The following is a 12,012-nucleotide window of genomic DNA, read 5'->3' as shown; positions in this document are numbered from 1 at the left end:
CATTGGTCATGTGCAGGACACCTTTGTTCTTGTTTCCCGGCTCCCTTACCATTACCATTAAATAGAAAACACTAACCTCTAGTGGACATTATGTGTAATTGCGAATTTTAAGGTAAAATATGTAGGATTGGATTGACTGTTACACTGGATTAAGCATTAACGCGACTGCTCATGCAAAGTTAACTTGGAAATCACTTAAAATGTTAAACCATGCTTCTCATTTGGATCTAAATAATTATAATAATAATTCAATAAAAACTTGTGTTGCACTTCACTCAATGTTGTCCCTACTAAAATAAGACGCCTCGTAGCCAGCCCAATAATGAACCGGTATTATGTAAATATTTTATTTATTTATTAAACTAGTGTTGTTGATTTTAAAACAACTTCAGACATGATTGCAACATTTGAAATCTTTAAATAGAAAGTGTTTTGATAATGCGTAATGAGTTTAACACCTGTGATAGGCAATTAGCATATCCAGGCTGTCTGAGCATACGAGTTGATTAGACAGTAGGCTTGTTCGACTTGATGCGGCGCCGCAAGATCTGACAGGCTGATGACATCAAAGTACCGCGAGAGCGATTCGAAAGCAAACTTTTTTATCGTTTTTCGAGTCGCTCTCGCGGTACTTTGATGTCATCCGCCTGTCGGCTCTTCGGCGCCGCATCAAGTCGAACAAGTCTATTGTATTTTACGTCAGACTCACCCCAGCAGCGATGTTTACGCAAAACTCTATAAAACATCACCTTAATTAAAAAAAGAACACCCCCAGTTAACCGAGTTAGAGGGCCTTTATTGACGTGCAGGTGTATTTGTGTGTGGGGCAGGTAACAGCTCAAGAGCAGGTAAGCTAGTTTGCTGGTTTGTAACGCCCGCCGTGGCACATCGATCTAGTCTGTATGGTTGCTGTCCGTGGTTGCGCTGCTGTTTGTTGATGCACCACTGCTAAAAGTTCATGTATGAGATTTCTATTGAGATTTGTTATTATATCAGATGTGCATTATTGGCCTGACGTGAGAGATTTCCTACCCGACGTCAACACGTCGTAGCTGTTGGCTTTTAAATGCTTGTGTTTTACTAATTATGTTTAAATGCAAAAATAACACGAACAAGAATGAAATATTTACTGCACATTAGGTGAGGCTGTGATTGACGCTTTAATACCCACTCTAAATACAAACGGTTTTACCTTTCTGAAATGTTCAGGGACTTTTAAAGGAGCGGTATGTGATCATTTTACTGTATTAAATCAAAACAATACCTTAATATGATCGTAGACATTTAGGAAACATGCTAAGTTCATATATTGCTTTGTCCAAAAAAAACAACGCTGTAGCCAGTTATTCCACGCTGAAATGTGCGTTCAGGTTTTGGTCCGTGTGACCCCGCCCACTGACGATTTACGCACTAGTGTACAGTGTTGCCAACTTAACTTTTTTTTGCTAGATTTAGCAACTTTTCAGACTGCCTTGGCAACTTTATTTTCAAAGAGCACCTAGCAACAAATTTTGCTATTTTTTATTTATTTGGCAACTTTTGAAAAGTGACTCAAATAATAAAACCAAGCATTTTCTCTCAAAATTACACAAAATAATTATCTTCTCTGTGACTCACTGTTACTTGTATGCTTGGCTGCAAAAGTCTATAGACAAGTGGTTCCCAAACCAGTCCTGGAACCCCAACTGGCTACTGCACATTTAGGTTTTCCTCATCTGACACATCCAGTTCAGATCTTTTAGTCTTTGCTAATGAACTGATGAGTTGAATCAAGTGTGTCAGATGAGGTAGACATAATGTGCAGTACTAGGAGCTTTAAAGTATACAGTATGTTTAAAGATAGGCTACATTAAGGTATGCTAATGTGATTGTCCACCATCAAATGCTCTTTACACCGATTTCATCAACAATTTTCTATATTTAAACAGTTTAAACAATTCACCTCAACAAATTTGTATGACTTAGAACAAGTAAGCCATATGTGGTATATATGCCGGTTTGACTTCACTTTACATTCAGGAAGAATTCTGAGTAATGTTTAAATACTGTTTTGATTTTTAGATTGTCATGTAAGGTAAACCCACTCACTTCTAAGTTGATTACATACTTTTGATGATCTTGTAAACATTGTTATGCAACTACCATGATTTTAAAACAATGTGTATTTTCTCAGTTTTGCAATGTTACGTAACAAAGTCATTACGTAATGACATCACAATCATTAGCAACATTTAGCAACAAATTGAACTGCCTTTAGCAATTTTTCCTGAAAATGAGTTGGCAACAGTGCCAGTGTATTTCGACAGCTCGGTTGCCAGTTGGCGACAATCACTGCATATTGCAGCAAATAAACGATCTGGGTCAAAGCAGATTCCACCGTTCCGGTACTATTACGTTGCAAACTTAGAAAGGATTACTATGTTATTTTACAACGTATGAGGAGTAACATACAATTTTATTACGGTTATTTAAACGAGAACAGCAAAATGGCCCGTAAATGCGACCTCTGAAACAAGCTGCTGGTTGAGTTATATTTGCAAACAACAAATCCACTGCAAACAAAAAACTTATCAGATAAACTTAGTGTAAGAGTTTATGCTTTCCATCACACTCCTGTAAGTGTCCGGCAACTCCTGTGAGTGTGGAGTCTGAGGAGGAGGGGCGGGGAAAACCCCTCGTCAATATTTTGAATTTGGACTGTGATATCAAGCTCAACCGCTAGGTGTCAATGTTACATACAGCTCCTTTAAAATGTGGCTCAGTTTGGTTCTTTCAGCAGAACAGCCACCATGATTCTTAGTATAAGGTGTGTATTTTTGTATGTCTTTTCATTTATCTAATCACGCCACTTGGAACAGTAATGATGTGGTTTCCCGGGGAATTTGAATGCATACTTTCAAATGCATGAATTAAAAACAACTGTTATCATGAAGTCAATAGTTATTGTCTGTTGTAATTAAACGGGGATGCAATGTTTAACATGGTCAACGAGTTGGGCGTATGACGTTGTACTTCTGAGCTAGATACACTCCACAAGTTTCCTACAGGTTTTGGAAAGTTTTTTTCGAACATGAAATTCCCTTACGTAACAACTTTTCTTAGTCCCTTATTGGGCAATTCTCCCGGAAAAGCACACCCACGCGTCAACCAGTGAGAGCGGAAGAAAGAGCACGCCCACGCGTCAACCAGCGAGAGAAAGAGCACGCCCATCAATGCGCTTCCCAGAAGTTCAGCTGTGTTTGTTGTTCACTGCAAATCAAACTTTGATACTTGCTATCTCATTTCTGGTTTTCACAGGCAGGGTCACATAGATTAGTACCCCACTTATCAGGTTTTTTGGTTACACAGGAAGCATGAATTTAAAATAATATGCTGTTCTCTTTGAATGTAGTCTTTATGCACCCTACATACGTTTGAATAATTCATATATAACCTTGTACAGTCCAATAAGCAACCTACATTTTGTAACATTACACATTTGACACTTTACACTTAAATTTCTATAAAAGGACTTCTCAATGCGGTATTTAATAACACATTACAAAACTAGTTATTAAAGATATGAACACAAGCACATTCACTCTGAAAAGGAAAAATAGGAACAGACTGTTGATTGCCAAAAGTTGTGACACTAGCTCACCTCTGAGATAAGGAAGTACCAAATAGCATAGGACTACTTTTATAAGATTTCTACCGTCCATAGCACGAAATGATGTAAGACTTATTTGTTGTGCTCTAAAGATGAGTGTTTCTTCATGTTTCTGAACTGTTCACAGTATGTTCACAAATGTCTTTAATTAATGTATAGGTCATTGGTTCTTGAGGCGAGTCATAACAGGGTTGATGAAGGAGAAGTTGTTGAACATGCTCTGGTCCACGCTGTTGATAAGGGTACGATCCGCGATGGAAAGTCGGGGCTTCTCGCTTATAAACTCCTTATCAAAGTTACTGCAGTCGCTGGGTGATTTCTGTAAACATACAGGTAAAATGTGTCATTCACTATAATGTAGTGTAGTCACTGTTCAAATAAATAAAACAAAGTGCTTATGATCTTACCACAGTGGGTCTGAAGGGCGGCTCCACCTGCCGATTTTCCAGCGCATTCCAGTCAGTGTCTCTGAAGAACGCATGCTGCCGTATATTTCCTTTCACACCCAGACGCCGTTCTGGTTCCCTCACGAATAACTGCGACCAGGCACAAAATTAATAAGTAAGCAAAATACTTAATGTGTCATAAAAGTGGTCCATACTATATTCCAAGTGTTAAAGGTCCAGTGTATGAAATTTAGTGATGTGGTGAGGTTGTGAATCACAACCAATTGCTCACTCCACCCCTCCCCCTGACCATTTTTGGGTGAACTATTCCTTTAAAGTCCCCGTGAACCGGAAGTTGCGACCGTTTTCACTGCCGTATTCTGACACATTTCCGAGTGAAAAGGAATTTCAAAGGAGAAAATTAGTGGACGTGGCTTTACTGCGAATTGATTGGATGTGTAAAAACAGCTGTTGGATTGATTTTAAAATGAAACTGACAGTTGAAGGGGAGGAGTTAACGGATGCCAAGTCTAATTTACGTCATTTGAGATGGACATTCATTTCAGGGCGGAAGTGCCTTTTCAGATTTTAACTGAAGATTATGAGGGTACATGAATTTAAATTTAAAAAAAAGAAAATGACCCACATTGATAAGCTATTTTCTATAAACACTGCAATATTTCATGAAAAAATAATTTCATTTTTAATTTCACTGGGACTTTAAGATATAACATTTTTACTTGGATTATATGAAAAACTATTATTATTATTATTTATATGAAATTCTTCCAAAAATCAAATTAAATAAAGTGGTTTTGAGGCATGGAAGATGAAAATTTCTGTAGAATCTTAATTTTTGTGAGGCTCACATTGAAGAGTTTGTACCTTAACAAGAAGGTCCCGTGTGTCTCTAGTCAGCCAACGTGGGTAGCAAGGGTCATCGGTGCGGATCGACTGAAACAACTCTTCCTCATCGTGTCCATGAAAGGGGGACTGGCCAATCAACATCTCATAAAGAAGGACACCAAATGACCACCAATCCACAGAGGTCCCATATTTCTGCCCGAGCAAAATCTGCGAAGAAGTGGTTTCTTGAGTCTCATATTTCGCATCTTTGAAACAACACAACTTCCACAACTACAAAAGACGATCACCTCAGGAGCAATGTAGTCTGGTGTTCCACAGAAGGTGCACGTTCTAGCTTCTTCAAACATGTTCTCTTTACACATGCCAAAATCTGCAATCTTGATGTGGCCTTCAATGTCCAGCAAGATGTTATCCAATTTAAGATCTCTGCAAAAAGCGAAAACACAGACATGGGATTTCAAAACAGTCTCAACACATTCGTCCAATAGCTTACATTATGGTGTATGCTTTTTGCAGAAACACACACCTGTACACAATGCCTTTAGAGTGTAGAAATTGCAGCCCACAAATGATCTCTGCAGCGTAAAACCTATCATGAAGTGGAAAGAAGAGAAGAGAGGAGGTGGAAGATATTGAAAAACAGATTTAAGAGTGGGCAGAGCTTTTAAAATGTGTTTGTGGAGGCTGTATATGAGTCTCACGTGGACCGTGGGAGGTCAAATCTGTGGCAGGTCTGGATGTGGAACATTAGGTCGCCTCCATTTAAATACTCCATCACAAAGAAAAGATTTTCCTTGAGAGACCAACACAGAAATGGATCAATTCAGACCAGTCAATCAAAACTATACTGTATGCGGTGTAAAATTTTACAACTATGTGTTTTACCTTGGTTTGGAAGGTACAATAGAGGTGTGTGAGGAAGGGGTGTTCCCAGGCTAGAGATAACACTCTCTTCTCCACCATAGTGCATTCAACATCATCATCCATCAGAACCACATCTTTTTTTAGGGCCTTCACTGCAAAGAACTGCCCAGCGCCCTTCAACTCGGCAAGAAACACCTACAAACACACACATTTGTTTAGATTAGGGATGCACCGATATGTAAATTTTGGCCGATAACGATAACCGATCATTCTTGAACACTGGTAGCCGATAACCGATATATTGGCCGATATACGGTTCCTAAATATTAATATAACATTTTCTGAGACTGAGAATCATGTACCAAGCCTACTTTACACTAATTAAAACTTTAGTTGAACTTTTAAACTTTTCTGGTGTAATGTTTATTTAATAAACAAATAAAGATGTTCTTCCAGAGCAACCCAGAAATGTGTTCTCAAAAGCCACAAGTCTAACAGGTCTCAAGACCGAAAGCATTCAGACACCAGTCGGCTTCAAACAATATGCTTTTGTTCTTATAATTTACATATTCATAAATATCTACATACTACATCAACAATGGTTTGCTAATAGCAGTAAGTGAATGATCATGACAGAAAGACAGTACTGTACAAGATTTTAACTGAGCAGCGTGCAGCTGAAGTGGTTCAACCAGAGGAAATGATTCATAATTAATCGGCTATAATATATCTGCCTAAATTCTATTATCGGCAGATACCGATAAAATTAAAAGTGATAGCGATACGGCCGATAATTTATCGTGCATCCCTAGTTTAGATGTAGTCATGCTTAGGACCACAAAAACTGTTTTTTGTTTTACCTTTCCAAAGCTACCCTTGCCCAGCATCTTATGCAGAATGAAGTTGTCAAGGGTAAACTTTGCATGGTGCTCTTTGCGTGGGGTGGCGTACAATGGCTCAGTCTCTTCGGGAAGACTTGGCCTCCGACCCTCTGTCGGGGTATCCCATGCGATACCCTGTTGCTCTATAGGGGGGACCAGAAGAGGGTTCGACATCAATGCATGTATTGGAACTGTGTTAACTCTGCTTTAAAATGTAGTGGGCTGCTGTCCATTTTACATATCATAAGTACATTACAGATATGAAAGTTGTTCCAAACAGTAAACTGAAAAATGGTTGCTGTCTTATAAGATACATTACTTCAGTCAAGTGTGGCTTAAATTGTATGAAAGTAGGACCCTGCCTAATGTTGACTTGTAAATGACCATTAACGTGAATGCATCAAAAGCTAATTTAATTATTTGCTGAGTAAATTATATACGAAGTCAAATGAAAGACAAGCGAATGAAAGCGAAGAGAAACACAAAGAGAGACACGAATTAGTTGATGTGAATTGGGCGGCGTGGTTTGACACAGGTGGATGTGTGAAGACACTCCTAATCGTGTGATGGTGCAAGTGACACAAAAAAGCTGAACAACTAAAGTTGGTAACTAAAATGCACTTTACAATTGCCTTTTAATGAACACACATATTGTTTATTATGATAATTGATAACTGTTTAAAATGTTTTAAATGTTCTAAGTTTATTTAATTCTTTTAAATTTGGGAAAATAGCAACTTCTAAACCATAACTATAACTATACAGTATTACTGTTATCACATTCAGAGTGATTTTTTTCTCTAGCTGGTGAAAGGTAAAACATTGATCATTTAAAATCCATTTGGATTTCAAGGATGTGTGCATTTGAAATATAAAACCACAACACACAAGCTTAGAATAAACATTAGATTATCCATTGGTGTGGATGCCAATATAGTTATTGTTATTGTAAATGGGCTTTTAGACAAGTTTCTCGCACATGCCACCTATTGTGTAAAGGTAATTTTAATGAAAATGTTAATAAAGCATAATAAAGCAGAAAGAAAGGCAGATCACGTGAGTTTGGAACAGAGCTTACGTTTGAAAGTACGTACGACTTTGTGATCTTGTCGTATGCATACTGTACCTTTGCGTGGTAGAGCTGGGGCAGGTGATAAAGGAGAAATTGGTAAGCAGCCAGAGGGCTCTCTGGTGACCCCTGCCTGACTTACGGCCACCGGCCCTTCACGACCAACAATTTCATTACTTTGAGAGCTCCGAGCCTGTGTTGGACAGAAACACACATTCACACACATACAGCACAGCACACCCATAGAATTCATATAAGATTATACAACCTGTACCGCATAATGTATGTCACTCGCATAACTAGCATACTATATATACGGTGAGTTACTAATAAGCACAGACTACTTACAGATTAAAGGGGTCATATGGCGCGAATACGTGTTTTTTTTGTGTGTGTCTTCGGTGTGTTATAAGTTGCCCATGCATGTATTAGACTCGTAGAATTGCAAAAATGAAAGTGTCGGAACAAAAGATGCATTCTATCTAAAAGCGAATGCTCACCCAGACCTGCCTGAAAATTCTCGTGTAACCACACCCCCACAAATCTACGTCAGTTCGTGGTATGAGTTGACTAAGACCGCCCAAATGTATACGCAAGTAAGGTGGGCGTAACTGTCAGTACAATTGCTTTGGAACCTGATGTTCCAAATATGGTAAGAGGCGTTACATTTCCGACACACGCTTGCACTTTTCGACCAATCCCTACGCACTGGTTAACTGGCCAATCATAGCACACCTCGCTTTTCAGAGCGATGAGCTTTGTACAAAATCCACGCATTTCAGAGAGGCGGGGCAAAGAGGAGATACAAACATGAACGGTATGTGGAAAATACAGCGTTTTTGAACCTTAAATCGTGTATACGCATTGCATTACATCTAAAACATACAATAATATTTGTTTTAGCCGTGTTATATGACCCCTTTAACACAAATGTGCTGTGTTTTGCAGGGGGTGTGGCTTGTGTCAATCTGTGTAGTGTTTGTGTCACAGCATGTGTTTTCTCTGACCTGTTGAGTGCTCTCAATCATAGCCAGAGCTTCTGCCATTAGCTTCTGGTTGACGCCACAAAGGTTAGCAACTTTCCTTTGACATTTATGGTGAACGTTCATGCCACACTCTGTAAATGAAGCACATTTAAGTCAGTACTAACAAAAAAATGGGATGTTACGAGGCCATACTTATATATCTTAACCTGTAAGCCATAACTTTAGCATCTATATCGCCCCCTCTGTTCTAAACTTAAAATTGCAGGTTACTTTACATACTTTTACACAAAATATAATTTAATTTAGTATTTTGTCTTTATTCTCTTTAGGCAGCATATATTTTTATAAGATTTTATAAGATAGCGTTATTAAAAACACCAGTTTGTGCATCAACCCTGTTACCATCCTATGAAATATGCAGCATGAAACTAATTTATAGATTGACATTTATAACAGGCAAATGGTTGTGTAATGGATCACCTTCACATTTAAGGCCCTGGCGAGCGATACCCCACAACAAGGTGCCACAGTGCTCGCAGAACGTTGGACTCTTGTAGTTATAAACTTTAAACCTGTGTGGCATGTCAATCTTAAAGCGCTCTTTGTGGATCTGGAACACACGCATACATACACAGATTTACTTTAGACGTCATTCAGCACATACACACATTGCATGTTTTATGGGGACTTAGACATAATGTTTATGTCACCCTACCTTTAAACCTAACCCTTACAAAAACTTTTTGCGTTTTACATTTTCAAATAAACAATTTAATTTAATTTATAAGCGGTTCTCCTCATGGGGACATTTTTTGGTCCACATGAGGAGAACAGCTTATAAATTAAATTAAATTGTTTATTTGAAAATGTAAAATGCAGAAAGTCTAGAATGATCTTTTACCTATTTTTGTGGGAACATTTGGTCCCCACACTAGGATTTACCCGAACCAGAGACGTACAGACAAGTAACCATGGAAAGTGTCTAAAACGTCATCCAACATTTTCATTGTGAATCAGATAAGGGTAGCGAAAGGGGTCATAAATTTTCTCAGTAATTACTAAAAAAGGAAGAAGCTGAAGTATGATTCATTTTCCTCATTTCATTTTCACAATACATTCAGAAAGTTACTTCAGCTTTGCTGGATCCATAAATAGCCTACAGTCACACAAACAGTCCAAAGGTCTCTTACTTGAAACCAGGTCAAGATACTATTGTGGACTGTAATTTACACTGAGGAGTGTAGATTACACACTTTCTAGATAATAGTTATTCTATAATTGGACAGGAAAAACTCTGGATGTTTAATATCGTGAACTGCAATTCGTATTAAATTCAACTCAAGTGTGGGTCAATAAATACTATCATGATGCCTAAATATATATTCCCATGTATACAGTACACAAAATAAGATAGACACTGTTTACTCCAAAGTACAAATAAATAACACAACAGTTCATGGATTTAAAGTAAATGTAGTTACCATGGTTTCTTTACTGTTTACGGCCGAGCCTGTGCATTTGGCGATGACTTTGTCGATACACTTTTTATGAATGGCAGCATTGCATTCTGGAAAAATAGAAATAGGTTTGTGGGAAGAACCGTGACACAAGTATGGAAACGCTTTTTGAGAACTGCAAAAGCAATGAGGATGTGAAAAAATGACTTACGTCGACACTGATACCCCTGTTTATTCAGGCCCCTGGAAAAGAAATATTTAAAGAAAATGATTTTATGTTCTAAACAAATCATGATGAATGAGATTAGATCTTATTGTGTGTTTCACTGTAGATGCACATTACAGAAGCAAAATGTCTTCAGAACGCAATTGGCTTTAAAGACCCATTGAAGTGCCTTGAAATCTGCAGCTTTGTTTAATGCAGTGATTTCATTTCCTCTGAAACAGGAAATCAGGGCTGGACATATATAGCGGGTCTTGCACTTTCAAAATAGCCAATAGTGGGGACAGACACTACCATCTCTAGATTCTAGAAAGATTTTTATCGGTCAGAAAAACTTGATGAGAGCCTGAAGTGCAGAATGATGTCATTAAAATTGTTAATTCATTTTGGTGGAAGTAAGACACCATAAATTTGGAATGCTTATATCTTTGTGAATTTTGTCAGTGTTTTGGGTCACACTAGTTAAGGATATCCTTAAGGCTAACATATACATGCTAAAAGCCAAAAAACTCGAGCTTGGTTTAGAATGGGAACAGTACCAGACAAACTCTTTGCAGACCGAACAGAAAGTCGGCTGAGGGAAAAAGGTGGCGGTGAACTCGTGACATTTGACCACGTGAACTTTGGCTTGTTTGATGGCACCACGTCTGTGATGCAAGGCGAACGTCCCCTCTTTTTCATGCTCGCTGTCTCCATCTCCTTCACCGTGCCCTGCAGCATCTAAGAACAAATAGACACCCACACTGAATAACCAATAGACATTTATGCATTCTGTGCTGTCTGATATGTGTGGGCTGTTACAATACATGATTTCTGTCTGCATTTTACCAGATGTTCAGTTCGCAGAATGACACGTTTCAAATAAAATAGTTAAACAATGCATGTCTCTGGATTAAATAAACACTCACCACTTCTCTCCAGAAAATACCGCGCTTCCATTAGTAAGCGACCCTGTGGTTTCAATTCCACCTGTAGCACAGAAAATCTTATCACTTGATTCAAAACAAACAATTAAATCCATGTTGTATGTATCCATTTTTGTGTTACCTAGGTTACCTCAAAAGTATTTTTTTTTCAGGTGTGAGTGAGGTGTGCAGAACCAACAGAATCACACTCATACGCTTAGTTTCACTGGAAAATATGTCTGCAGCAAGACTTTCACACATGCTCACCCAGATCTCAAGTTTGCCGTTCTCTTTCTTGCAGCGTGATGCGAGGGTGTCCAGCTGGATGGTGGCCTCTGTCTTTAACTCGGCCGTTTTGTCCTTGACCACCACGTGCATCACTCGTCCCCTGTGGACGTGAGCGTCAAACGTGCTGCTCCAGGGGGGATACATAGTGGGTCGCTTCTGCTTGTACACCTGACCTTTTTCTATAGATAAATGCATACAGATAAGCCATCAAAAAAGTTTCACTATGCATTTTACAGGATTCAGACTAGATTTACGGAAACTTATGTCTTCTGTAATGATACAATGCACAATGCTTTGATAGTATTTAACATTTTCCAATCTTAAGTTATTCATTAGTGTACTGTACACTGTAAAGAAAACGATTTTCGCTAGGGCTGTCACGATAAACCGACGATAAATATCACGTGATTTATGCACAGCTTTTGAGTGAAATACGG

At 38.4% G+C, this 12,012-nt stretch overlaps 1 protein-coding gene across 1 annotated transcript; it reads right to left on the bottom strand.

The window, feature by feature from the left end:
• Positions 1-759: 759 nt before the first annotated feature.
• Positions 760-11,770, bottom strand: prkcq (protein kinase C, theta). The gene is made up of 16 exons (XM_057327803.1): positions 11,555-11,770; positions 11,291-11,351; positions 10,922-11,102; positions 10,371-10,402; positions 10,184-10,269; positions 9,183-9,312; positions 8,724-8,833; positions 7,774-7,909; positions 6,627-6,790; positions 5,788-5,961; positions 5,604-5,695; positions 5,429-5,491; positions 5,190-5,328; positions 4,921-5,109; positions 4,057-4,185; positions 760-3,968 (listed from the first exon to the last, which is right to left on the bottom strand). The coding sequence occupies exons 1-16, from the start codon at positions 11,768-11,770 to the stop codon at positions 3,810-3,812; spliced, it is 2,061 nt and encodes a 686-aa protein (XP_057183786.1). The 3' UTR covers positions 760-3,809.
• Between the last annotated feature and the right edge of the window lie 242 nt (positions 11,771-12,012).

The sequence above is a fragment of the Triplophysa rosa genome, unplaced genomic scaffold (genome assembly GCF_024868665.1).
Source record: "Triplophysa rosa unplaced genomic scaffold, Trosa_1v2 scaffold29_ERROPOS1970104, whole genome shotgun sequence".
Taxonomy (NCBI): domain Eukaryota; kingdom Metazoa; phylum Chordata; class Actinopteri; order Cypriniformes; family Nemacheilidae; genus Triplophysa; species Triplophysa rosa.
The sequence above is the reverse complement of the archived record's forward strand: the minus strand, read 5'-3'. Positions and strand labels throughout refer to the sequence as shown.

Excerpts from the sequence above, each read along its gene's own strand:
- prkcq (XM_057327803.1), bottom strand. The coding sequence starts at position 11,770 with ATGCATTTATCTATAGAAAAAGGTCAGGTGTACAAGCAGAAGCGACCC. Across the intron at positions 11,103-11,290 it reads GTATTTTCTGGAGAGAAGTG|ATGCTGCAGGGCACGGTGAA; the intron begins GTGAGTGTTTAT and ends ATTTGTTCTTAG. Across the intron at positions 9,313-10,183 it reads TAAACAGTAAAGAAACCATG|ATCCACAAAGAGCGCTTTAA; the intron begins GTAACTACATTT and ends CGTGTGTTCCAG.